The 24,530-nt window shown below is 41.9% G+C and overlaps 1 protein-coding gene across 4 annotated transcripts; it reads left to right on the top strand.

Annotated features, from left to right (window-relative positions):
* Nucleotides 1-183: 183 nt before the first annotated feature.
* On the top strand, nucleotides 184-24,216 carry LOC119492534 (transforming acidic coiled-coil-containing protein 1-like). Of its 4 annotated transcripts, none has more exons than XM_037777035.1 (13): nucleotides 184-292; nucleotides 12,474-12,565; nucleotides 15,673-16,105; nucleotides 17,882-17,936; nucleotides 18,054-18,135; nucleotides 19,128-19,180; nucleotides 20,252-20,386; nucleotides 20,503-20,579; nucleotides 20,715-20,758; nucleotides 21,274-21,434; nucleotides 21,761-21,867; nucleotides 21,981-22,101; nucleotides 22,251-24,216. In XM_037777035.1, exons 1-13 carry the CDS (start codon nucleotides 288-290, stop codon nucleotides 22,317-22,319), a joined length of 1,434 nt encoding a protein of 477 aa, XP_037632963.1. In that variant the 5' UTR covers nucleotides 184-287; the 3' UTR covers nucleotides 22,320-24,216. The 4 variants fall into 4 exon arrangements, with proteins under 4 accessions (XP_037632963.1, XP_037632962.1, XP_037632961.1 ...); XM_037777034.1 differs by lacking the exon at nucleotides 184-292 and adding an exon at nucleotides 2,741-3,000; XM_037777033.1 differs by lacking the exon at nucleotides 184-292 and adding an exon at nucleotides 10,133-10,799 and having other exon boundaries at nucleotides 20,255-20,386.
* Nucleotides 24,217-24,530: the final 314 nt, after the last annotated feature.

The following is a 24,530-nucleotide window of genomic DNA, read 5'->3' as shown; positions in this document are numbered from 1 at the left end:
ACATATCCTTCTAACTTTTATTTTTTTAATTAATTAATTAATTAATTAAATTATTTATTTTTATTATTTTATACACTGCCATATGTTCAATTTGGGGGAGTGTTCTGTGTTGTATGTACAAGGTGTTAAATGTATAAAAATAAAAAATAAATCTTAAGCAAACAGGGAGGGGGTTTACCTCAACAGCGTTACTATGGCAAGTCACTGGAGCATGCGCAGTCGTGTGGAAAACACAGCATCACTTGCAGCAGCTGAGTTGACTTTATCAACCTGCTTGGAAAACAACCATGAGGCAAGTTGAACTCTTATAGTTGGTTTTTGGCGTCTGTTTTTAAGCTGTTGGTCAGGGCTATTAACTACTTTGTGTAATTGTTCATGTTTTTATTCGTAATTTATGGTGCTAACAAACAAAAACACATATTCATATCATGAGTCATGGTAAATAGCAGGCTACTTATCTATGCTAAATGCTCTTTTGTGCGCTGTTTGTGAGTAAAATGTGATAAAGGTCATTCAGAAATTAGGGACCTCCATACTAGTGAGCCTCATGTGATTCATCTCAGTGGGAGGAAGTTATGCACTAAAGCCTCAGTTCTTCTCAAAGGCTGGTCTCTCTGTAGCACCACTGCCTGACACACCACTGCCTGACACACCACAGTGGTCTGAGGTCAATTTGTCATTTTATTCCTATAAGACACTAACAGGATGGGACAAGCTTGAGTCAGGAGGTATGATTTCCTTCTTTAAATCATTAACTCTTCTGTATTCACACTCAATAGGATTCAATGGCTTTCTCTTTACATTGTTAGTTAAACAATGTCTAACTATCTTTTTAACATGTTTATAGTAGCCTACTTTCTCATTAGACGATGGTCACACTGATTGCATTGTTCGACCTGATTTGGAAGTATGTACAGGTTTTGTATCAAGTTCAGAGGTCAAAATGCAGATATTATCTTAGGAAATGAATTTATGCAAACAAGCTGAGCTCTGACAGTATATATAAACTGGAAAAACAAAGTTTGGAAACTTGTGTTTGGTGGATTATTTCTCTGTTGTTACAATGCTAATTGGCATTGTATTTCACATGGTTGGAAAGCCTGTTTATTTACCTTCGCAATGATGTCCAACTTGTAAGGATCTTGCATTTGTGGGATGAGCAGCACAGCTGATTATGTGGGTAGCGCCCAAGAAAAATTTGCCAAAATGGTCCGTCAATGGTAAACAGTGTATTCTCCTGTTGGTATTGACTCTTGTTTCGGGTTGTTTGGTGGATTGGATGATTGAACTCTCTATCAGTAACAAGGAACAAACAAGACATATTGGCAATTTTACACTTTATTCATTTAATACAATATGTCAGGAGTCTCAGTAGCGGTGGAAGATCCATACGCAACCACAACAGCCTGGCACCTCCTCCTCACGCTGGACACCAACCTGGTCACACGTTGCTGTGGGATGGCGTTCCATTCCTCAACCAGGATTCGTTGCAGGTCAGCCAGCGTGGTTCTGTTGGTCACTCTAACACGTACAGCACGCCCAAGCTGATCCCACAAGTGTTGAATTGGGTTGAGGTCTGGACTCTTGGCACGCCGTTCCATTCTCTCTACTCCCACATTGTGGAGGTAGTCTGTGATAACCCTGGCTCTGTGGGGGCGAGCGTTGTCATCTTGGAGGATGAAGTTAGGTCCCAGATTGTGGAGATATGGGATCGCCACTGGCTGCAGAATCTCATCCCGATATCTCACTGCATTGAGATGGTCTTCAATGATGACAAGCCTTGTTTTGCCAGTGAGGGAGATGCCGACCACCAAAGCTGTTACTCGATCAGTGCAACAATCAGCATAGCGTTCTCCGCGTCGTCTCCATACTTTGACCCTGCCATCCAACTTTGGCAGACAGAACCTGGACTCATCACTGAACATGACATTCCCCCACATGTTCAGGTTCCATTGTCTGTGTTGTCGACACCAGCGCAAACGGGCCTGACGGTGAAGGGCGGTCATTGCAGGCTTCCTGGTAGCCTTATGAGAATACACTGTTTACCATTGGCGGAGCATTTTGGCGAATTTTTCTTGGGCGTTGCCCACATAATCAGCTGTGCTGCTCATCCCACAAAACCACAAGTTTCCGAACTTTGTTTTTCCAGTATATATATTTATATATATATATATATATATATATATATGTGTGTGTGTGTGTGTGTATTGTCATGCTAAAACTCAAAGAGGCTGAAGGGATGGGTATGAGGTCACAGCAGGTAGTGGGAATGTGGCACAACAAGTGGGGCTGTGTTTTAATGCCGCCAACTCTCCCTCCATCATCTTCCAAACCGCCCCCTGGATCTGGTATTCAGCTGACTAACAATAGAAGAGACTCTTTCAGGCATGAACAATACTCTCTCACCCCTGCCAGATACCCCCATGACACACTGACACACACACACACACACACACACACACACATACACACACATACACACACTCTTCATCTACCCCCTCCAACTCCTTGGGCTTAGTGCACTTTTAGCAACCCCCGTCACACACACACACACACACACACCACCTCTCTGTCTTTCTCCTCCTAAAAGCTATGCACTGCCTTTCTGACAAGTGAATGTAATGTGCCTCTGCTGTGTGTGTGTGTATGAGAGAGAGAGAGAGATTTTGAGGGTCAGGAGAAGCAGAGCGAGGAGGCGGGACCGTCAGCTCTTCATGTGTGATCAGTAGTACTCCTGTGTATATAGACTGTACAGCATCAACAGAGGCAGTGAAAGGGAAAGGACGAGGAGAGGCGCGGCTGGTTGGTTAAATAATAACAAGTCAGTCATGAGAAGCAGTGCTGAGCCAGGCTGTCTGGAGGAGAGGCAGAGGTGAAAAGGGACGTACGGAGCATCTGTGATAAACCTGAAAGAAACACACACTCGGCTGTTGCCATGGGGGGCTCCCTCAGCCAGCACAGGAAGGGCTCCGTCAGCTCTCCTCGGAAGAAGAGCAGCATGTAAGATGAGATGCTTCATTGTTTGTATCATTTGTGTGTGTACGTTCTTGATGAGAAAGGGAAACTTGCACTGTAGGCAGAGTGGTTGCACTTGATCAAGCAGATGAATTTCTCCCTTCGGTACTTGAGATTGTGTTGTCTGTCTTGTGTGTTTATACTCAGTGCTTATGTATCGGGGAGAGGAAAAGGAGTGGGAGATAAGGGGTTGAAGGTCAGTGCTTGGACCTTGATGCTTCCTGTAGAGCCAGGGCTTTCCCTGCTGGACTGAAAGCAAATCAGCCCATCAGACTCCCCACTGCACACAGCCTCTCCTGACGTGCTGTTTTGAATGCTATTTTGGTATTCAAATCTAAGGAAAGAGGGAAAAGAGAGTGGTACAGCTGATGCCAGTAACAGAGAGGCTAATTTAATGAACATGAGCTGATCATGCTCCTGAAATTAAGGCCAAGTGTCATTGGTTTTGACATTTTAGCAGCAGCTTTTGTAGTTACTGTTAACTGTAGAAGAGATAATACTGCTGCCGGCTATTAATTATGCAGCTGTGACCCTAATTCTGAAGTGTTATTTTTATCATACGAGCGGTACAGTTTATTTTTGTCTAAGCAGGTAGCACAGCTTTCTGTTCTGTTCGTGCAGTGTGTGTGACATCCTTAAAGTACCGTGTGATGTATGAACTGCAGCTGTCTTGACAGCATGAAGAAAGGGAATGGAGATGTTGTTGCTGAGGCATTCGTCAGAGCTTAAAAGCACTTAACCGCCATGCTCCCTCTTCTTTTTTGCTCTAATCCTTTGTAACAGAGAGAGTGAGTCCTTTCATGTTGTCCTTCCAGCTGATCCCAGTGATGCTTTATATCTTAAAAGCTTCTGTATGCCCCTTGTAGTGGAACACTTTTTTCTCAACCAAATCCACAGGCATATTCAGTCTTTTCTTAAATGTCACTGTGTTCACTCAGTGATTCAAGTCACGGGGAACAGCGTTTTTTAATATATGAAGCAGAGCCGCCATGTATGTTGTTTTGGAGACAGAAAGGCAAGGACGTGAGAGCTCAGAGGGGCTGACATGGAGACAAAGCTATGTTAAAGCAATGCTCACATAAGCATACTGTAGTCTTGTGCATCTGTGTTTGTGTTATAGGGGAGGTGGGGGTTGGGGTGCTCCCTGTGGGAAAACTGGGAAGCCACCCAGTGCCGTGGGATCTCAGTTTTTTCAGCTTCTGGTTTAATTTTAGTTGGCTCAATCCTCTGTTTTATGTCCTAACTCCAGCAGTCTGAGATGTACAGTGGACTTCCTGTTCTCCCTGAACATCCAGACACTCCCTCATTAGGTTGACCTGCATTTGGAGCTCATTTCTTGCTGCAGTTGTATGAATTCAGGCCGGTGTAGGCTGGGAAAACTTTGCTAATCTTTAGAGAGACACACACATTGTGAATAAATGAAGAGACAGGCACAAAATGCGAAGATGTACATTTCAATTATGCATAAGCCTACACTGACTAGGCTTGCCAGAATGAAAGTGAAACTCACTGCTAAATAATGTTGAAGTTAATGCCAGAAAACCCTGACTTGCACAATATTGTTATAGATGATGTAGATATATTACAGTACAATGAAATCTATTTGAAATGCATATTAAATACGATAATGCTATATGGCATTTTAATGGGAAAATAAATGTAGTTGAAATATATATATATAAACTGGAAAAACAAAGTTCGGAAACTTGTGTTCGGTCAATTATTTCTCTGTTGTTACAATGCTAATTGGCATTGTATTTTACATCGTTGGAAAGCCTGTTTATTTACCATCGCAATGATGTCCAACTTGTAAGGATCTTGCATTTGTGGGATGAGCAGCACAGCTGATTATGTGGGTAGCGCCCAAGAAAAATTTGCCAAAATGCTCTGCCAATGGTAAACAGTGTATTCTCCAGTTAGTATTGACTCTTGTTTTGAGTTGTTTGGTGGATTGGATGATTGAACTCTCTATCAGTAACAAGGAACAAACAAGACATATTAGCAATTTTACACTTTATTCATTTAATACAATATGTCAGGAGCCTCAGTAGCGGTGGAAGATCCATACACAGCCACAACAGCCTGGCACCTCCTCCTCATGCTGGTCACCAACCTGGTCACACGTTGCTGTTGGATGGCGTTCCATTCCTCAACCAGGATTCGTTGCAGGTCAGCCAACGAGGTTGTGTCGGTCACTCTAACACGTACAGCACGCCCAAGCTGATCCCACAAGTGTTGAATTGGGTTGAGGCCTGGACTCTTGGCAGGCCGTTCCATTCTCTCTACTCCCACATTGTGGAGGTAGTCTGTGATAACCCTGGCTCTGTGGGGGCGAGCGTTGTCATCTTGGAGGATGAAGTAAGGTCCCAGATTGTGGAGAGATGGGATCGCCACTGGCTGCAGAATCTCCTCCCGATATCTCCCTGCATTGAGATGGCCTTCAATGATGACAAGCCTTGTTTTGCCAGTGAGGGAGATGCCGCCCCACACCATGACACTGCCCCCACCAAAAGCTGTTACTCAATCGGTTCAACAATCAGCATAGCGTTCTCCACGTCGTCTCCATACTTTGACCCTGCCATCCAACTTTCGCAGACAGAACCTGGACTCATCACTGAACATGACATTCCCCCACATGTTCAGGTTCCATTGTCTGTGTTGTCGACACCAGCGCAAACGGGCCTGACGGTGAAGGGCAGGCATTGCAGGCTTCCTGGTAGCCTCATGAGAATACACTGTTTACCAATGGCAGAGCATTTTGGCAAATTTTTCTTGGGCGCTACCCACATAATCAGCTGTGCTGCTCATCCCACAAATGCATGATCCTTACAAGTTGGACATCATTGTGAAGGTAAATAAACAGGCTTTCCAACCATGTAAAATACAATGCCAATTAGCATTGTAACAACAGAGAAATAATCCACCAAACACAAGTTTCCGAACTTTGTTTTTCCAGTATATATATAACAGACAAAGAAAATGAATGGAAACATCATAAAGTAGAACAGTAGGGGGTGTGTTATCTCCCTGCTTTGTGCGTGCATGTGTGTACAATGTACATGCACTGCTGGGAATTGTGTCTCTTGTGTCCCTGTTGTAGTCAGGAACAATAGCTCAGTTGGTGTCTGTCCATGACTTCTTTTGGGTAAACCCCTCCTCTCTTTCAACCTTTCTCCCTCATTCTTTCTCCTCTTTTGTTTAATCATGCCCTGTCTCAGTTAAGATATTCTAGTGTACAGTAGCACGGTGGGGCGTGCTTCGGCTCCATTCAGTCTAACTCTGTTCACCCCATGCTAGTTTCCTGCTCTGATTGCAGCTAATTGGGTGTTCTCTATTAAAGATGCAGAGATATCAGGGCTGTGAAAACAGCTGTGCTTCCAAGAAGCATGTCAAAGACTTTGGAGCATCTGTCTCTCTCTTTATATTTTATCTCTGTGAGACTGCAGTGTCCTGGATAATACTGCATTAAAGTATAAAATTCAACAAAAGGCATAAAGTAAATATCATCAGCAGTGAGCTACCCATCTTTCTGTGTGTGTGTTTGTGTGTATGTGTGGTGTCTATATGCGTGTTTTCATACACTTGGGACCCTTTCACAAGCCAGAGATCCTGTCAACTCTGTTTAAACTCCCAAAGGTCACGTCAGACCTATTATGTATCTCCCTCGCTTTCTCTCTCACACATCTATTCTTCCCTCAGCTCCTTTTGTCCTCTTAGTACTTTCATCCTGGCATTGTATCTCAAATGGGGTAGCTGAATTTAATGCTTAATGTTATTTTGTTTTATTTATGTGAGGTATCTTGATGAGAGTCTAATAATGACCACTAGATGGAGCCATATCACAGAACAAGCCAACATATTTCACCCATGCAGCAATATTATTCTGTTTAGATTAGATGCTGTGAGTCATTACATAGTCAGTAAGTCCATCCGTACCCATGGCTACATATTTACGGCAGACGGTAGTCGCAGCAGAGCATGCGCCAGGACATTATCCACAACTTCCTTTTATTATAATTATCTTTTGTGCCGCTTTCTGTTGAAACCAGACAATAATGACTCAACCTCTAAGCATATAGTGTCTGTTTCTCAGCCGTATTATCTGCTGCACAAGAAGAACTTAGTTTGAAGAAGTTTGTTTGAGATAAATAGAATACCCTAGTGAAATATGGAAGAAGCCACCATCAAGTATTTTATTGTTAGACTGTTTCTTCCTTCAGTGCTGATGTCTGAGTGATAAAATAAAGACCCAAATATGTTACCACATTAAGGAAAACACTCATCTAGCAGGTTGTCACTTAGTTATTGCATGGCAAAATTGATGCGTTCACTTTAAAATGAATGAAAGTGAATGATGAAGGTCTAGCTAATTCATATATTGAAGCTTTCAAAGCTGTAGCTCAAAAATATATTTAATTATACATACCACCAACAATCCCTGAAGAATGTCAGTCAGAGAGGATCAAGGCTCTGATGTGTTTGTACTCAGTTTTGGAAGAGACTTTTGGAACAACTTTACAGCCGTTTGAGTTTAGACACATGACCAAGAGCACTTATATTGTAAATACTTATACTGACTGACATGTTTATGACATTGCTGGTTGCTGTTTGGCCTGTGTGCTGTGTAAATGTCGATCAAAGTAGAAACATTTAAAGACAGCGCTTTCTACATCTCTTTTTCAATGTAACTTATAATTGAAACAGGGTTTAGTGTCCAAGTCTAAAATGAAAAGACTGAAAGCTGCAATTACACACCGCAATATGATAATGTTGGACAGACAACACACTGACGACTCTGAAGTGCTGAGTATACAAATCCAATGGTGGCGCTAAAAGAAAGACCGGGGATCTGTTAGCATGTCTAAAAATAATCACAGAAAAAATTATTATATAAATCCACCCATTTATTTTAAGATACCTTGTTATGAAGCAAATTGTCGGTCCTGATGGTGGTGCTATATGAAATGCCATTCTTGACCTTCTATCAGCATGCAGGGGATTGAGCGCAGAGATAAACTCTCTGTGATAGTTGAGAAGCTTCTCTAATTCCCTCTCAGTGTGCACACACACACATAGTTAGCTCATCTAGTATCACATCACCTCTGTTGTGGCTCACACACGCATGTTTATCATTGCTGATTTATTCTTAGCTCATAACCACACATGCTGCCATCAGTCAAAATGTAATTGATGATTAAGGATGAGCATTCTTGCTGGATTAACTGATGGCAAACACACATAATAAGGGGTGTTCATTCCTAGTGTGCGTGGTGTAATATGTCCAATCCTGTGTGCTAAAATGGCAGCTCTAGATCGCATATGGGTGTACTGTATGTGTGGGTTTGCCACTGTTTCACTGTGTGCTATTTGTGGTTTCGAGGCATTACATAAGAGCTGATTCTCTGTTTTTCTTCTTCTCTGTCTGTGGTTCGTGTCTCTGCCAGGGAGAGAGTCAGGGATAGTCCCACTCTGTCCACTTCTACATGTTGTCTCTGTCCGTATAAAGACGTGTGTTTTCTATGTGTTATTGTACGTCCAGGGGCAACAACTTCAAGGTATAGAACAGTTTGTGTAATGCAGGATGTCTCTTACTACTTGAGGGGGGTTGTTAGCTTTTGACAGATCATGTCCACTGCTAGATAGACAGGTTTGTCCTCTCAGCTGTGCTGATGGATAGATAAGGAAACACAAGAGGGAAAGCAGACAATGTCAGGAATGTTTACTATAAACAATAAAGCATTTCAAATTCCAGTCCTTCTAAAAAAAACTCACTATATTCTCATCCTTGTTATCTCTCCGACTCTCACTCCTCATTTTTAATTAATGCTGTTTTCCATCCATCATGCCTCTAATTTGCTCCATTTTTCAGTCCAGCCATCACAGATTTGACAGAGCGTCTTTCTCTGTGTTCACCAGTGTGTGACGTTATTTTGGAGTGTGTTCGTGCATGCATTCATCTCTCTGCCTCGCCCGTCTCTCTGGACCAGCACCACTGCCTTTTTTTTCTCCATATTTTCCACATGTGAACAGCAGGAAAGGAACCTAAAAGTGCAACTAACTAGAAAAGCATCTCTGCTGCTTCCATTTTCTTTCCCTGCTCACCTTTTCACAGTGGCTGAACCATCCTCCCTTTATTAGATTAGTCATGGTCCGTTTTTTTTCAAAGAACTCATCTCAACTGGCCTAGATGTTTGTGTGACAGAGAGAGAGAGAGAGACAGAGAGCGAGAGAGAGAGAGAGAGAGAGAGAGAGAGAGAGAGAGGTATAAATGTGAAAGCCTGGACTTAGAGTTATGTAAGCCACCAATGAAACAGCCTCAGAGGCACGTGTGTGGGTGAAAATGTGTGTGAGCAGCGATGAGAGCTTTAATCCAAATGACTTTTCTGTCAGTCTGATGGGTAGTTGCACCATTACTAAAAATCTAGGTTCACTGTATTGATTTGTTTGCTGTCTGACCTGGATGTTTTCAGTGAACAATAGATCCTCTGTAGGTTTGGTCACACATCATGGAATTAACAGCTACATTTCCAGCTCTATCTGTTTGTGTAGATTAGTATTTATACAAGTTACATTCTTAGTCCTTGTAAAAATATCTTTGCAACTCTATAGCTGCTGTCTCCCTTTATTCATCCAAGGGAAATAGGCATAAGTACTAGTTATCCATGGTTTCTGCTGGGAGTTGCCATGTAAACAAACCATTACCAAATCAAATTACCTTTCAAACTCATTGTGGGCCGCCCAAACACGTCAGCGAGTCACATGTAGATAGTTAGGGCTTTAATGCATCTTACTTTATAGTTTTAGGGAATTAGGGAAGGTGTAATTTCAGTAAGAAGGGCTCTATTTGAGAGGGATATTACAATGTTATGAGTTCAGGATACGCTATGAGCTTTATATCCAATCCAAACTCATCTCCTTACATCTTTTAAAATGTACTGTTAGCCTCATCGTTTCCTCCCTTTCCTCCCCTGTTCTCTTTTCACCTCCTCTTTCTTAAAGACACAAACGTCTGGTAGTCTGTCTCTCCCAGAGTAACCGCTTCTTTGCCTCTTAAAACAGGAAGCGTTGCCTCTCCTCTCCCCCCCTCTCCTCCCTCACAATCGACAAACCCTGAAAGAATCGGGGAGAGGGGGAGGCAAACTCCTGGGAGCGAGTTAGCAAACATGCAGGAGCAGGGCGATCCGATGTCTGTTAACCAGCTGATCGTCCACCCAGACGGAGAGGAGAGGAGAGGGGAGGGGAGGGGAAGGGAGGGGAGCAGAGAGAGAGGAGCAGAGAGAGAGAGGAGTGACTACTGATGCTCCAGTAATCTGCACTGTGTGAGTCAGGGCTGTGGAGAGCAAAGCAGCAACAGAGACAGCAGCAGCGTGAGACACGTTTCCCCCTCACGAGCGTCAACAACGCAGAAGAGCAGGATGAGAAAGCTGAGCGACTAAGCAAGAGGAGGAAGTGAGCAAGCCATAGCAAGAAGGGCAGAAGCTGACGTTAGGAGGGAGAGACGGCAAGAAGACAGGAAGACAGCTTCTTTTTGAGTCTCCTTTTTGAAGTAGAAAGGACTGTGGAAGATCACTGAACCTGACTGACAGCAGTGCCAATCTAAACGAATCCAGAGGAAGAGGAAGTTTATTATTAAATCTCTGAGGTGGCAGCAGGTTTAAGACTCGACGTGGTGCAGGGATGTCCTGGTTGTCTCCGGTCCAGTGGGCCAAATGGACATGGTCAGCAGTGACTGGGGGTGCGGAGGACGAGGGGCAGCCTAGATCCAAGGATGGCGGAGAGGACATGTAAGAGGGCTAGGCCACATTGTTTGTGTGTGTGTGTGTGAGAGAGAGAGAGTGAAGATAAAGAGAGAGGGAGAAAGAGAAAGAGACAGCTGGTTTATAATTGAGTCTGTATAAGAGATAAAAAGAGAGACTATCTGGAAAGGAAAGAGTGATTCTCTGCATTTGATTTCATTTAAACAGCACTAGATTGATTGTGTGTTTGTGTGATGACTGCAGATTCCCCTGAGTCATACTGACAGGTGGTGGATATATACACACAAAGAGAGCAACACACACAGACTAACAGACTGATGGTGGTGGTATAATCTCAGATTCTTTCCTATGCTGTGGCGGGGTCATGCTGTCATTGGCTAAAAACAGATTCTTAGTCAAATACAGACACTCAAACTACTGTTTTGTGAGTCCCTGCTTTGTGTGCATCATCCTGTTTCTTTATGAGGCACCAAACGCTGAGGATATGACTGTGTAGGCTTGTTTTATGTGTGTGCATGTAAAGGCTGTTTAGCAGTTGGGGAACAGTTGCTGAAAGTTGGGGGAAGGGAAAAAAGCCACAGTTTCCAAAGCTTTTGATTCCTTTTCTGTCCCTTTCTAGTTTCTAAGTAACCATCCAAGATTGCAGCCGCTGGGGCCATCACTGGGACGTGATTCAGTGTGTGTGTGTGTGTGTGTGTGCAAGGTGGGGGGGTGGGTATGTATATTAGGATTAGCTCTGCCTCCAGAGTGTGTGAATATGTTTGTGTGAACTGGTATCACAGATGGAGTGTGGTTGGGTATTGGCGCTGAGAGCCTTGTTCCTTCTCGTGCTGTTTTTCATTAGAGTGCGGACGTTTTGATGTGTGTTCAAGTGGCTGGGAACGGGTACACACACGCACACACACACACACACACAACCACATAAACTCTCACTCTCCCTGTCTCTCCCTTCCTTTTTGTCTCTCCACAGTTTGGAAATAAATTTAGGCTGGGTGTCTAGGCAGCTGACACAGCAGACCAAAAGACTCTGTGTTGCGTGTGTGTGTGTGTGTGTGTGTGTGTGTGTGTGTGTGTGTGACTGTGAATGAGTCTGGTGGGACACAGTGTGTCCTTATTGAGGGGCAAAGGATGCAGGTGGCCTTGTAGGACTTCGCTTCCTCTCCTCTCCCTTCCTCTGACTTCCTTTAAAATAAAAGCAGCTTGTTTATTTTGAGCTGCTTTGAACTCTATTGTTTTTATGTCACTTTAAGAAAACAGAAGATAGATATTAGAAAGCCATTGCTTATTTGTTAGAAAGAATTTTACACTTCAACACACAATCCAGACTTTCGTTGTTATAATTACATCATTTAACAGCTGTATTGTATGTAGTTATTTAGACTGATCAACATTTTCAGTGCCTCATTGTTCTCAAAGACAGTAGACGCTGTTCTTATAGCGTTAATGGGATTTGTTTTTATCACATGCTCAAAGTCACTTCATGAGAATAGTTCATTTTGTTTTATGGGTCATATTTGTCAGTTTCAGCACAGTTTCAATTTCAAACTGGAGATTTCATCTTTAGTTCCAGATAACTTGCCAAACACTCATTGTAGCTCTGACCCCTCTGCTGCCGTCTCTTTGTATGTCTCCGTCTCGCTCTCTTTTCTTTTTTTGTGACTGATGTTTTGTTAAGGTCTTCCTCTCTCTTTGTCTCCACAGTTCAGACTCGGAGGGGACCTTTGGGACTCCAGAGGCAGAGTCTCCAGGTGTTGTGAAACTACTGAGCCAACTGGACAACTCCAACCACACAGGTGAGATGGTTCAGCTGTTCGGCTGACCCAGGGCTCTTACACTGGTCGAACTCTGTCACACCTGAACGACATTGGATATATACTCTAAGGCAGGGCTCGGTATGTTAAAGGGTTCTCGCAAATTACAGACAAAAATATTTTCTCACTTACCTCCGGTCCTTTCTGATCATGCAGAAAGTTGTCCAGTTTTTGTGTGATGTTTGGCTTTAAGATTAGGGTTAGGGTTAGGTATTTTGTGTGAATTGTCACTTTAATTTTAGCATAGTAATTACATAATGTCTTGAGACTTAAAACATTATGTGCATTGTTCCCATATGTCACTATGTTGCTCTTTGTTTATGTTGTTCACTGTGTCGGCAACAGTGTCAACTTGCCTGCTTTTGCTGATCACACAGATCTTGGATAAGCAGACAGTGTGTATGAAAAGGGAAATGTAAATGAGCCCTCTCCTGTTAGGCACAGACTGCTAAATGGGCTTGAATCGGGCCCGTTTGAAGCTGCCAGAGAGCCCACTGCTGTCCAATCCCCAGCCCCCCCTCCTCACCCCTCCCACTGCCCTGCTTTCACCCACACAAACAGGAGAACCACACATCACCATGGTAATAGATGATCATCTGGGGTGCATCTTCTGTACTGAAACACATGCTGTTATAGATGATGTTTGCAAACTATGTTTCTCCATCTCCATCAGTTTTCATTAAAGTGATTTTGACATTTGCTCCACATGTACCAGGATAGAATTGGTCTGCATGTTTTGGATGGGTCAGGCGGGTTGAAATTAGAAACGTTTTTGACCGTAGCATATGGGACGCTGTGCCAGATAATAACAGAGAGATTAAATGTGTTTGTTATTGAGTCTAGTGTGCAGACAATAACAGTCTCCTTTTCATGCTAAAACAGTCACATGCTCCGTACAAAATCTGGGTTAGTTTCATAAATAAAAGATCGACTGTGTGGAGAAACCAATATTCTGGTTCACTATAATTAGACGATAAGGGCTCAGGGGGGAATAATTGTCTGTTCATGGGAGCAACCACAGGCCACAATCAAACTGTCTGTACTGCTGAACCAGGACGTAGCTGAACCCTTCAACAGCTATTTGTCTACCTGTATATCATCTGTTCCTCTCTCACTTCCTTCTCTGTCTCCTTTTCCTCTTTTTCGTATAGATGTGGAACTGCAATAAAGCCTGATGTTGTCTTTGTTGCTAGGCCACATGGTAGTTTGTACTCTGCATGACAGGGTGTGGTTCCTCTACATCTGTTCCCTTTCTCCGAAGGGTGTGTGTGTGTGCCTGAAAGTACCCAGATTTTGAGCAGAAGCTTACATAAACTTGCATTAATTGAATGCATGATGTAATAAGTTACACATTAGCCCTCAGTCATGACAAACGATGTGAGAAGCTGTTACCCGCCGAAGGTGAAACCGCAATGACTTCATTGATAGAAATACAGGAGAATACAGGAGAGTTGTTTCAGTTTTATTAATCTGTGTGAGTTTTACAGTGTGAGTGGGTGTATTTTTTCAGTAACAGAGAGTCCTGTGTTTCAGCAGCAGTGTGACTCAATAGAGACCAGCCTGCTGCTGTGGTCGTTAGCTAGCAGTTAACGGGATGTGTGAGGACGACACAGGATGTGAAGTGCTCTGAGAGGAAGCCAGCAGCCATTTTAAGTGTTCTAACAGGAGAAGGAGAGGCCGTCATTTCAAGTTTAAATCCCTGAATGACAGATAAAATCATTATGTAGCCACAGGATGGGGGATGTTTTACTCTTTTGGGACAGAGATGTTGGAGGAAGGATTGAGGTCTGCTTGTCTCTGAATCAGCCCTTTAGTGGTTCTCCTTCTACCTTACTGATAAGTGTTTCTCAGTTGCTGTTGGTAAATATGCATCCTCATCTGAAACTCTGTGTTATGGTGTGCCCCAAGGTTGTGTCCTGGGTCCTATTCTGTTTGCGTGGTATAAACTTCCCTTTGGCCAGATAATAAGTCATTTCAAACTGGTATCTCTTGTCACTGCTATGCAGATGATATTCAATTATGCATCTTGTTAAACCCTCCTGTCGTCTTAAAGCGTCTATAATTGATATTTACTGTATATGTTAAATGACCATTGTGTAAGATTTAGTGGCATCTAGCGTTGAGGTTGCAGACTGCAACCGTCTCAGCACCCTTCCGCTCACCCCTCCTTTTCAAACCGTGTTGGAAAGTTATAGTGGCCCACAGGTAACGCAAAAACACGAAAGGTTCTCTCTAGAGCCAGTGTTTGGTTTTCCATTCTGTACTGCTGTAGAAACATAGCGGCACAAAATGGTGGACTCCGTGAAGAGGACTCGCTCCCTATGTAGATATGAACGGCTCATTCTAAGCTAACGACAACCTGATTCTTAGTTTCAGGTGATTATACACTAATGAAAACATAGTTAAGAATATTATATTCCATTTCTGCGCATAGATCCCCCGAAATGTTACACACTGTTCCTTTAGGAAGTGACTGTGACGATGTGAAAGAGGTCACTCATATGCGTCGTTTTTAGCCGCAGTAGGCAGCTCTTCTCTGTCAAATTTTCCATCTGAAACCGAGGTGTCACTATGGACCAGGCAGTGACTCCTTAATAACACAGGCCAACTGTGTCTCAAGGTGAGACTAGATTGTTTTCCTCCCGTCTCAACTTGTAACTCCCTTATTTGACACTAATGTTGATTTCTTTACTCTCATATTCAGAATTCAATTCAAGATTCATGTGATGACTTGTATAGCTCTTCAGAGGCACCAGCCTACATCAGATATTTACTGCAGACCCAAAACTAGGGGAGGGACTGTGTTTTTGAGGTTGTGCTCCTAAACTTTTGAATGCTCCCTTTTGGGCTGTGGACAGACACCTTAAAAAAACAAAAAAACTTAAAAGACCCCGTGTTTAAACTTGTCTTTGGGTCGTTTTTAGTTATTTCTATTTATGTTGTTTTCACCTTTTCATTCCTCTTAAGTCTGTATTATATATCTGTTGCCTAATATTTTTTTATTGGGAAGCACTTTGTGACGTTCTGCTCTTGAAAAGTCGTATATAAACTTAGTTAAATACTTACTTACTTTTCTTCTCTTTTCACAGTTCATCCTGATGTTACAAACCACTTTCTGGACAACTACTCCAACCAGGATGTTGGCCCAGTTTCATCCCAAGAGGTTGATTCCCTGAACAACCTCACCAGCTCCTCACCTAACGACCGCAGCTTTGGTTTGGACCAGAACCTCAACCTGACTCTCAGCAACAAACCCAGTCCCGGGGAGGGCCTTTCTCCATCCTGCTTTCTGCCCCAGCCTCCAGCTCTCCGGCCCCCATCGCTGTCCGTCCTCTCCCCGCTAAACAAACCAGATCCTTCGGAGGTGGACGACCAGGCTCCGGTGACGTCTGACTCCAGCCCGGATTCAGACTCGATCTCCAGTCATGACATTTGTGTGGAATCTGACTTGCTTAATGGCAACATGTGCTCCAACGCACAAAACACAAAACTGACCTGTGAGACCAACGGCACAATTATCACGTGAGTAAAACACAAACGTACACAAAGGCCTCTTCAGCCATCAGTCAGTGGCTGAAGCTGAACTACCACTGAACAAACAGTCCTTTCTCTTTCATGGCCGTAGAGAACATTAGTGAATACAAGCTATTGTGCACGATGAACCTGATGTGATCGAAGTGGAGGCCTGTTGTGTGTCTTCAAAGGTTATGTCAGCTGTTGTTTGTCTCCTGCTCATCCATTCATGCCTCCCCAGCGTTATTATAGTTTTAATATTTTTATTGCTTTTAGTTATCATTTTATTTTAGAATTTCAGTTCACTTTCAACTTTTTAGTTCAATTTTCAGGATGATTTGTTTTAAAATTTGCTTGCATTATTCCACAGAGGCAGATTTGGGGCAGTTTTTCAGGCTTCATAGCTGGATGAAGTATTTTTAACTATTTTGTGTTTGCTGACAGAAAATGTTCTTTGAATGGTAAAGAGAAGTCAAAGAGTCAACAACGCCCTCTTGTGGCGTTTTGTGTTAGTTTCCTGCTAAAGAAGAATCATGACTCACATCTCTATTATCTCCATTGACCCAAAAATTAAACAAATAAACATCAGCGTTATTGTTATTGGCTTTTTATGATAAATACATAAATTATATTAATATTTATTTATAAATATTTTCAAAGTAAATGAGTGGTTTGACATGGGCACATTATTTGCACAGAAACAGGGTCTTTGAATTACATATGGGTTACATCTTATAGACCAATATACCGTGTATATACAGTATAGTCCATTTTTCCATTATTTTACATATTGTCATAAAGGTCAATTTCTCTATACAGTTTAATTTATTGGAAATTGCAGCCCAGTTGTTCTTTGTTGGAGGGTTTGCCTGCAGTCATTTCCATGTCATGGCTTTCTTGCTTAGCAGCCAAAAGTATTTTAGATATTTATCCTGAGTGATAAGTTGGTCTGGGATTTTGCCCAGATAATGAAGCAACAAAAGAGCAACCAACTTTTTGTCCAAATATCTTCTTTATTTTTTTATGAATCTTTTGCCAGTATAAAGAATATCAAAGGACACGCTCAGGAAATACTTTTTTTTTTTTTCTATTGCCAATTTAAAAGTGTTATCATATTAGTTTTTGAAGATTTTAATTTCACTTTAATTTAATTTAATCACCCGTCTACTTTTAATCTTTTTAATTTACTAAACTATAATAACCCTGCACTCACCTTGTGTTTAACCTAACCCCTGTCCCGTCGTCTCCTGTGTCTTTCCTTCCTTTTCCTTCCAAACCTGTCATTCTGTTTCCCTTCTCTCTGTGTGGCATCAGGACTGCTGAGCAAGTCCATTTCCTCTGTGTTCTGTTGTAAGTACTGTATAACTGTGTGTGTTTGTAACCTCAGTACTTGTTGTTCTTAATACAAGTCCAGGTCCAGGCTGCACCTGACCTAAATTTTCCTTCAATCACAAAGGGAAGGTGAAACAAAGAAGGAGTAGATTTAGAGAGTAGCAGACAGAGAGTGTTAATGGAAACCCTGTAATTCCCTCTAACACTCTTATGCTCTTATTTCAATTTGGCAACAATCTCTTTCATTAATCTGCTTTTTCTTCTGCGTAATTCAACACTTTCAGTAGAGCATGCAAACTCAGCGCACACACAGAGCAGAGCAATGAGGTCTGGCTGTAAGGCTTTCTGTCTCTCCTGCTTCCTCTTCTCATCATCACACCTGCCCACATGTACACACAGTGCAGATTCATGGCTAGTGTTGACACTGGTTTTGTTTTTGACCTTCATTCTCAGGAACTCCTGTAAAGTAAAGCAGAACCAGCCGATGCAAAAAGACTTCAGCGGACAGGTGAGAACTGATAATGTGTCTGCTGCTTGTCTGACTCATGTGGTAGTATTAGCTCCTATTAGCTCAAGGAAAGCATCATACAGTCAGTGTCGTTGATTATATTTGCGGCTGTTAAAGGATGACCATCACGGAGGCCACGCCACAGACGAGGAGAAGTTGGCGAGCAGCGCCGGTGTCAAACCAGACAAAGACCAAAGCAGTGAGTAACAGGATGGATGAAGATTGATTTTAATGTTGTGCCACCTAGTTACAGTGCACACTGACACAGTAGTGAATAGCTCAGTTACCAGTGAGGGAATCAGAGATCAGATAACTAGTTGTTAAAGTTTAGACAGCATTCTTTAGCTTCGCTCAATCAATACCAAACAGTGAGAAGGCCATCTTTGCTTCACTGTTACAGACACACAGGACATTAATCATTAACTGTTTGCACTGAAACTTGTGACTTTGTGGGTCACGAGCACCAGTTGTGCAGAGCAACAGTACGGTTTGTGTGCTCCGTTGTTTTTGGTGTGGTAAAACACATTGTATGATCACACAGGTGCCTCCAGGCTGCATGTGACATAGCTTTAGTTACTGACTGGTCTGATCTCAGCAGGCTGCACTGTTACACATGTTGCATAACCACATCACATGCAGTAGCTTGAGGTTTTATTGTTTCTAAATGCATGATTTACTGTGAACATAAGGATTTTTTCTGGCTTTGCCCAAAGACAGGCAATTCTCGAAGATGTACTGGGCTGATATTAGTATGAGTTTTAAATATGAACATTAGTGCTTTGATACTCCTGTTCATGTCTTAACCAGTCATTTAGGCTCATTGTGAGTCATAACTAAAGTGAAGACAAACTGCCAGTGGTGTAAGTTTATTTTAAAGCAACTTATAACTACACATTAAAAGATATTGCATATTAGTCATGAGAATACTTCTAACAGATCATACTGGACATAAATGAGTAAGTCTCATCCTGTCAGAAACTCATTTTCACATCTTTAAACTACATTTTCATGTCATGAGCACATATGATGGTAACAGAGTGATATTTCTTATAAGAAATACAATGGCAGATGTGTTGTAATACTTCTCATGTACTGCCACCTGCTGGCCATGATGATGAGCTATATCACATTAAGAGGCTACAGCATCTCTGACCCTACATTCTTATTAACGTGTGTATCACTTTCTTCCAGGTCAAGACTGCCATGTGACATCAAAACCTGAGGACTCAGACTGCTGCTCAGTGGTAAGTAAAACCCACAATGAATCATTTCCCCTACATGTGCTGTGTCAGGCCTGTATACAGTCTATCATCATAGTGGTTCACTCTCATGCATGTGACCAGTGACCACTAGGTGGGGTGAAGCACTCTTCTATTAGTTAAACTAAACTGCCACCATCAGTTGGGACAAAAACAGCTTTGACAAGTCCAGACTTGTCCTAATCCTAGCATTACATTTCACTCATCACTGTAATGGGCACCTTGTGTTCAGCTCTTTGAACTTGTTTTCTGATTTGAATTGGTGACATTTAGTCAGTAAATGGACAGTTGTGCAAGTCAAGTTTGACCTTAAGATTTAATAGACTGCCCAGTTTTGTGTTTAGAGCCACCTGCGTTATTATCTAGAGCTGCAGTATTGTCGCCTGTTTGATATGATGACCGCACTGTGCTGTAGGACAGCAGGAGGTACTTTGTGTCTGTGACCATGTTCATGTACTCAAGTGACAGATGGATTTAGATTATCATTCATGAGATTAGAATATGACTGTCATAATCCAGGGAAGGACAAAATGAGAGAGGAGAGAGACGGTGAGAAGAAGAAAGGATGGAGATGTGTAAGAACGCTGATAGAAAGGCAAGAGGCGTACAGGGTAAAAACATTAGAATGAGAGAATTTTTAAAAATTTTGAGTCATAATTTGTAGTTTGTTACAAACATAAGTATTCCTTTTTGTTTATTTCTCTCACAAATTGGTATATTGTAACTAATAACCATGACATTTGCATTGGCTTGTTTAAGCATCTACAGTGTAATGAGTTCCCCAGAAAAAAATAATTTGCTGCACAGAAAATTGTGCCTTTTATACTTATGAAAGAAAAATATTAGAAGACAAAATATTAAACTACAAATCAATGATGTGAAAAATGTGAAAGGGGGATTTATTATAGTGCAAAAGGTATAGTTTTATGGCAGTATTGGTTCATTTTACTTGTGTTTTTGTTATGAATATGTTGTAAATTCATGAAAAGTTTAGGTGGGTTTACCCCCAATTAAACTAATGGATGTCCAATAAAACTAATTTCCTTCTATCTTCAGCAGTTCGAGGACCCATGTAAGCTGAAGAACAAGTCGGAGGGAAGTGAAATGCAGAAAACAGGAAGTCAGGTCCTGGATTCCATCTGCATCAGTGAGGCAGAAAAACAGGCCGTTCTCACCCTCATTAGAGAGGAGGTACACACTTTTATCACAAGAAATATGTCATCCGTGTGTTTGTTTTCACCTAATTGGATCGTATGAGTGTTTTCTTTGAATGCACAGTTCTGCTCACAGTAGAAGTCTCTTTTCAGATCATCACTAAAGAGACCGTAGCCAACGACTGGATGAAAAAATTCGAGGACAGCAGACAAGAAGTCAGTGAGATGAGGTGAGAAAACCTGTTGTTGCCTGCTTTTTACTCACTTCTAGGGTGGTCATGTGAGGTTTTTATAGACTGAAACATTCTGTCTACAGTCTGTAATAAGGTTAAGTAAGGCTTATCATGTGTTTTGTCTTATTGCAGGAAGATTGTTGCAGAATATGAGAAGACAATTGCTCAGATGATCGGTGAGTAGAAACATTTGAACTGTGTGGTCAGGGGTGCAGAGCAGACTTCTGTTTCATGTATCCATTTATTTCACTGGTTGCTGTAATGATTTTAGTGCCACAGTGTGATTTGTGTCATCTTGTACTGTGAGTGTCCTGTTTCACTTGGATGCAGTAACATTGTCTTGTATTAGGAGAGACGCAGCAATTAGAAAACATAAGTTTTGGGCGCCCTGGTAGCTGACCTTTTAGAGTGGAGTCCTTACCGCAGCGGCTCGGGTTCGAATCCAACCCGTGGCCATTTGCTAAATGTCGTCTCCTCTCTCTCTCTCTCTCTCTCTCTCTCTCTCTCTCTCTCTCTCTCCCCTCCTTTCCCATCTATCCTCGGCTGTACTAAAAAAGAAAACACATGTTTCAGTCAAGTTTTTTCTCTTTTTAATGCATCCTTGATTAAATGCAATGCTTCATGCTGTTACCAGACTGAATACAAGAAGTAAGTTAGCACTCCACAATAACGTCTTCTTCACTCTTCTTAGAGGACGAGCAGCGCAACAACCAGAGTTCCCACAAGGCTTTGCAAACAGTGACGACAGAGAAGGAATCCGCCCTGTCAGACCTGAACTCCGTGGAGCGCTCTCTCTCTGATGTGTTTCGGCGTTATGAAAATATGAAGGGCACCGTGGAAGGTTTCAAGAAAGTAAGCGGTCACAGGACAAGTTCATGTCCAGATAACTGCTCGAGGAAAGTGTCGGTTTCAAGTGCTGAGGCGATAAGATGATAGTAGCACAAATTGGAGGGCTGTAAAAGGATTAAGGTCAGAGAAAGGTATCCTGTGATTAGGGAGCAGTGGTCGCCTAGAGGTGAGAGCAGCAGGGGTTTACATTGAAGATAAACCTGGCCCTTTCACTCAACAATTGCTGCAGAATTAAACCCCTTGATTCAAGCAGTTTACCCCCAAATCTAGACCCGCTGTTGGTTTAGAGCAGCAATAACACAGTGCTTGTTTTTTGTTTCCTCGTACAGAATGAGGAGGTGCTGAAGAAGTGTGCTCAGGAGTATCTGGCCAGAGTCAAGCAGGAGGAGCAGAGATACCAGACACTTAAACTCCATGCTGAGGAGAAACTAGACAAGTATGTAGAGATTTAAAGGATGTCTATCTTTCCTGTCAAGTCGGTTATAACCCACTAAAAACTTTAACAGGTTTGAGATGCTGTTAATTTCCCTCATTCCATTTATCTCTCAGGGCCAATGAGGAGATTGCTCAGGTGCGTGCCAAGGCGAGCTCAGAGAACATGGCGATGACCGCCGGTTTGAGGAAAGAGCAGATGAAGAACGAGTCTCTAGAACAAGCTCTGCAGCAGAAGGTGAAAGGCATCTTCATATCTTTCTACATGCTAATTCGACATGAAACATCTTAGCTCTTAATATTACACAATACAACATATTTACCGTATTTGTACACTGCAGCAGATGTATTAAATGTACGTATTCATCCTTTGTTGTGTTGTCATAGAATCAAGAGATAGAAGAACTCACCAAGATCTGTGATGAGCTGATCGCCAAAATGGGAAAAATCGACTGAGAGCCACTCCCTGTGAATCAGCCACCACCGTCCCTCCGGTCCTGCTAACAGCGACGCCCTGTGCATGCCCCCAGCCAAGAAGCAGCTCTCATACTCCTCTGCCAGCCCTACATCAGCATGTACAGATGTCAATAGTACCTTCCTGTATACTATATTTGCACTACTTGTGACCTGAATCAAGAAGGTTCTGTACATGCTAATAATTGTTCTAGCTGGGACTCTGTTATGTGTATGTGGTCACGTTGTTTTGTTTGCGTTTTTGCCCATTACGAGGCCATCTGGACCTCTAGTGCTTTCGCCCATCATGCCAGCGAGGAACAACCAGCTTGTGACTCAACTTAAATTCCCAGCAGCTTAACTGCTAAATTCCCAGCAACTCCTGGGATGACATCATGCAGGCGGGCGGGGTTGTTTTAGAGTTACATTTAGGCATACAGTATATTTCGATGGGCTTTGACGAGGATTGTTATATACTAAAGCAACAATCCATGAAATGTATTTTTTTTCTACAAAGTAAACAAGGATTTTACTCTGAAAGAGAAAAGCTCAGGGGTGTTGTGTTGGGCAGAATGAGGTCAGGGTCAAAGTCAAGCTGCACAAGAACTTGAGGAAAGGATTTTAGGATTATTTGAGGAAATACAGTCGTCCTCGGAGGCCTTGGTTTGTTCAGGAGAGACACTGAAACCAGAACGAGTCTGGACCACATGTCAGCGAAACTAAAGCTGCAAATAATTCACAGAATTTGCTTTACAGAGTCAGTCACAGACAAGTAGAATAACCTGACAATCATAGACTTTCCTGTGGTTATATAAACTTTGTGACAATGTCTTGTCCGATCCACAAAGTCAGTATAAAGAAAACTTTATCCTGAAGTGTAAAGAGTGAAAAGCTAAATCAACTATACTGTGTTAAGAATCCTGAACTGGAAAACATTAAAACATAGTGATTCTATATTTTGATTGAAGATATTTAAAACTATTACAAGATAAGCAAGTGCTGCAATATGTCAACAGTTTTTTTTTCTTTTTTTAACATCACTGTGTCACAGATTGAGTGTCCACTAATCACATGTACCTCCTACCACGAAGGAAACTAAGTGTTTGACAGCTTTGTGAGAGGTTTTGTCTGTTGCTTATGTGTGATGAAGATGTGAGCCTGTATTTACAGCAGTGCACCAGTTATTCAGCAGATAAATATGTTTCTTTGCATGTTTATTTTTGTAGCTTTGTGTTTCTCAGAATGCAGATTGTTTTCTTAACACATCAGTAAAACTAGTTGTGTAGTAATGACTTAGTAACTGAGTGTCAGTGAAAATACTTCAGAACTGGTGCCAATATGATACCTGAATATTGGTACTGATGACAAAAACAAAATTTCAATACTTGACTTTTTCTGCAGAAGAAATGTTCTTTCCATTTAACAAAATAAGCATCTCCCCAACATCGATGTTTATTGAAGGCTTAACACAAACTACTATTTGCCTCAATACAGTGTAAATTATGCAAATCTATGATTTAAATCAGGCAATATTTGGACAAAGAAAAATTTGACTATTTAGTTCAAAAGTTTCGGTACTTTGCAGTTTTCACCACACAGTTCTATGGAGTCAGTCACTATTAAAGAAGTTTTAATGTCTGATACCCAGACTCTTTACCACCATGTAAATCCATTTATGACACAAAGCCACTTATGTGCCACAGTTTATATTTGTGCCATTCTAATGTCACGTTACGTTTGTCTTTGCTTTGCAAAATATGGTTTCGTCACTTTAGCTCCTTTTCTTTAAATATTGTTTGTATTTGTAAATTAGAAATGAGGATCTCACACTTGAGGACTAACGGCGTGAGTGTGTGTACATTTGCCTGAATAAATATAAATATAATTTGTTCTACTACAAGTTTTTCTTGTTTTTTTTTTTACATGTTTCTGCGGTTGTTCATGATTACCTTCACTACAGACTTAAAGCTGAGAAGTGTGAATTCTCACAGTGTGTGTGGTGTCAGTGTGTTGTTCTCAGTATGTGTGTCATGGCCTCAGCATTAGCCTCAGTGAATCACTGTGTTTACATCTTACAGACTTCCCAACATACACAAACAAACACACTCACACATCCCAGCTGAGGCGGTGACGTGAGTGAACCTTGTGCTTTTTTTGTGCAGCTTCATTCTGCATCCACACTTTGAAAATGGTCAATAAATACAACAACAGTGT

Source organism: Sebastes umbrosus, chromosome 8 (assembly GCF_015220745.1).
Source record: "Sebastes umbrosus isolate fSebUmb1 chromosome 8, fSebUmb1.pri, whole genome shotgun sequence".
In the NCBI taxonomy this organism is placed as follows: Eukaryota; Metazoa; Chordata; class Actinopteri; order Perciformes; family Sebastidae; genus Sebastes; species Sebastes umbrosus.
Note: the sequence above shows the minus strand (reverse complement) of the source record. Positions and strands in the feature narration are given on the sequence as shown.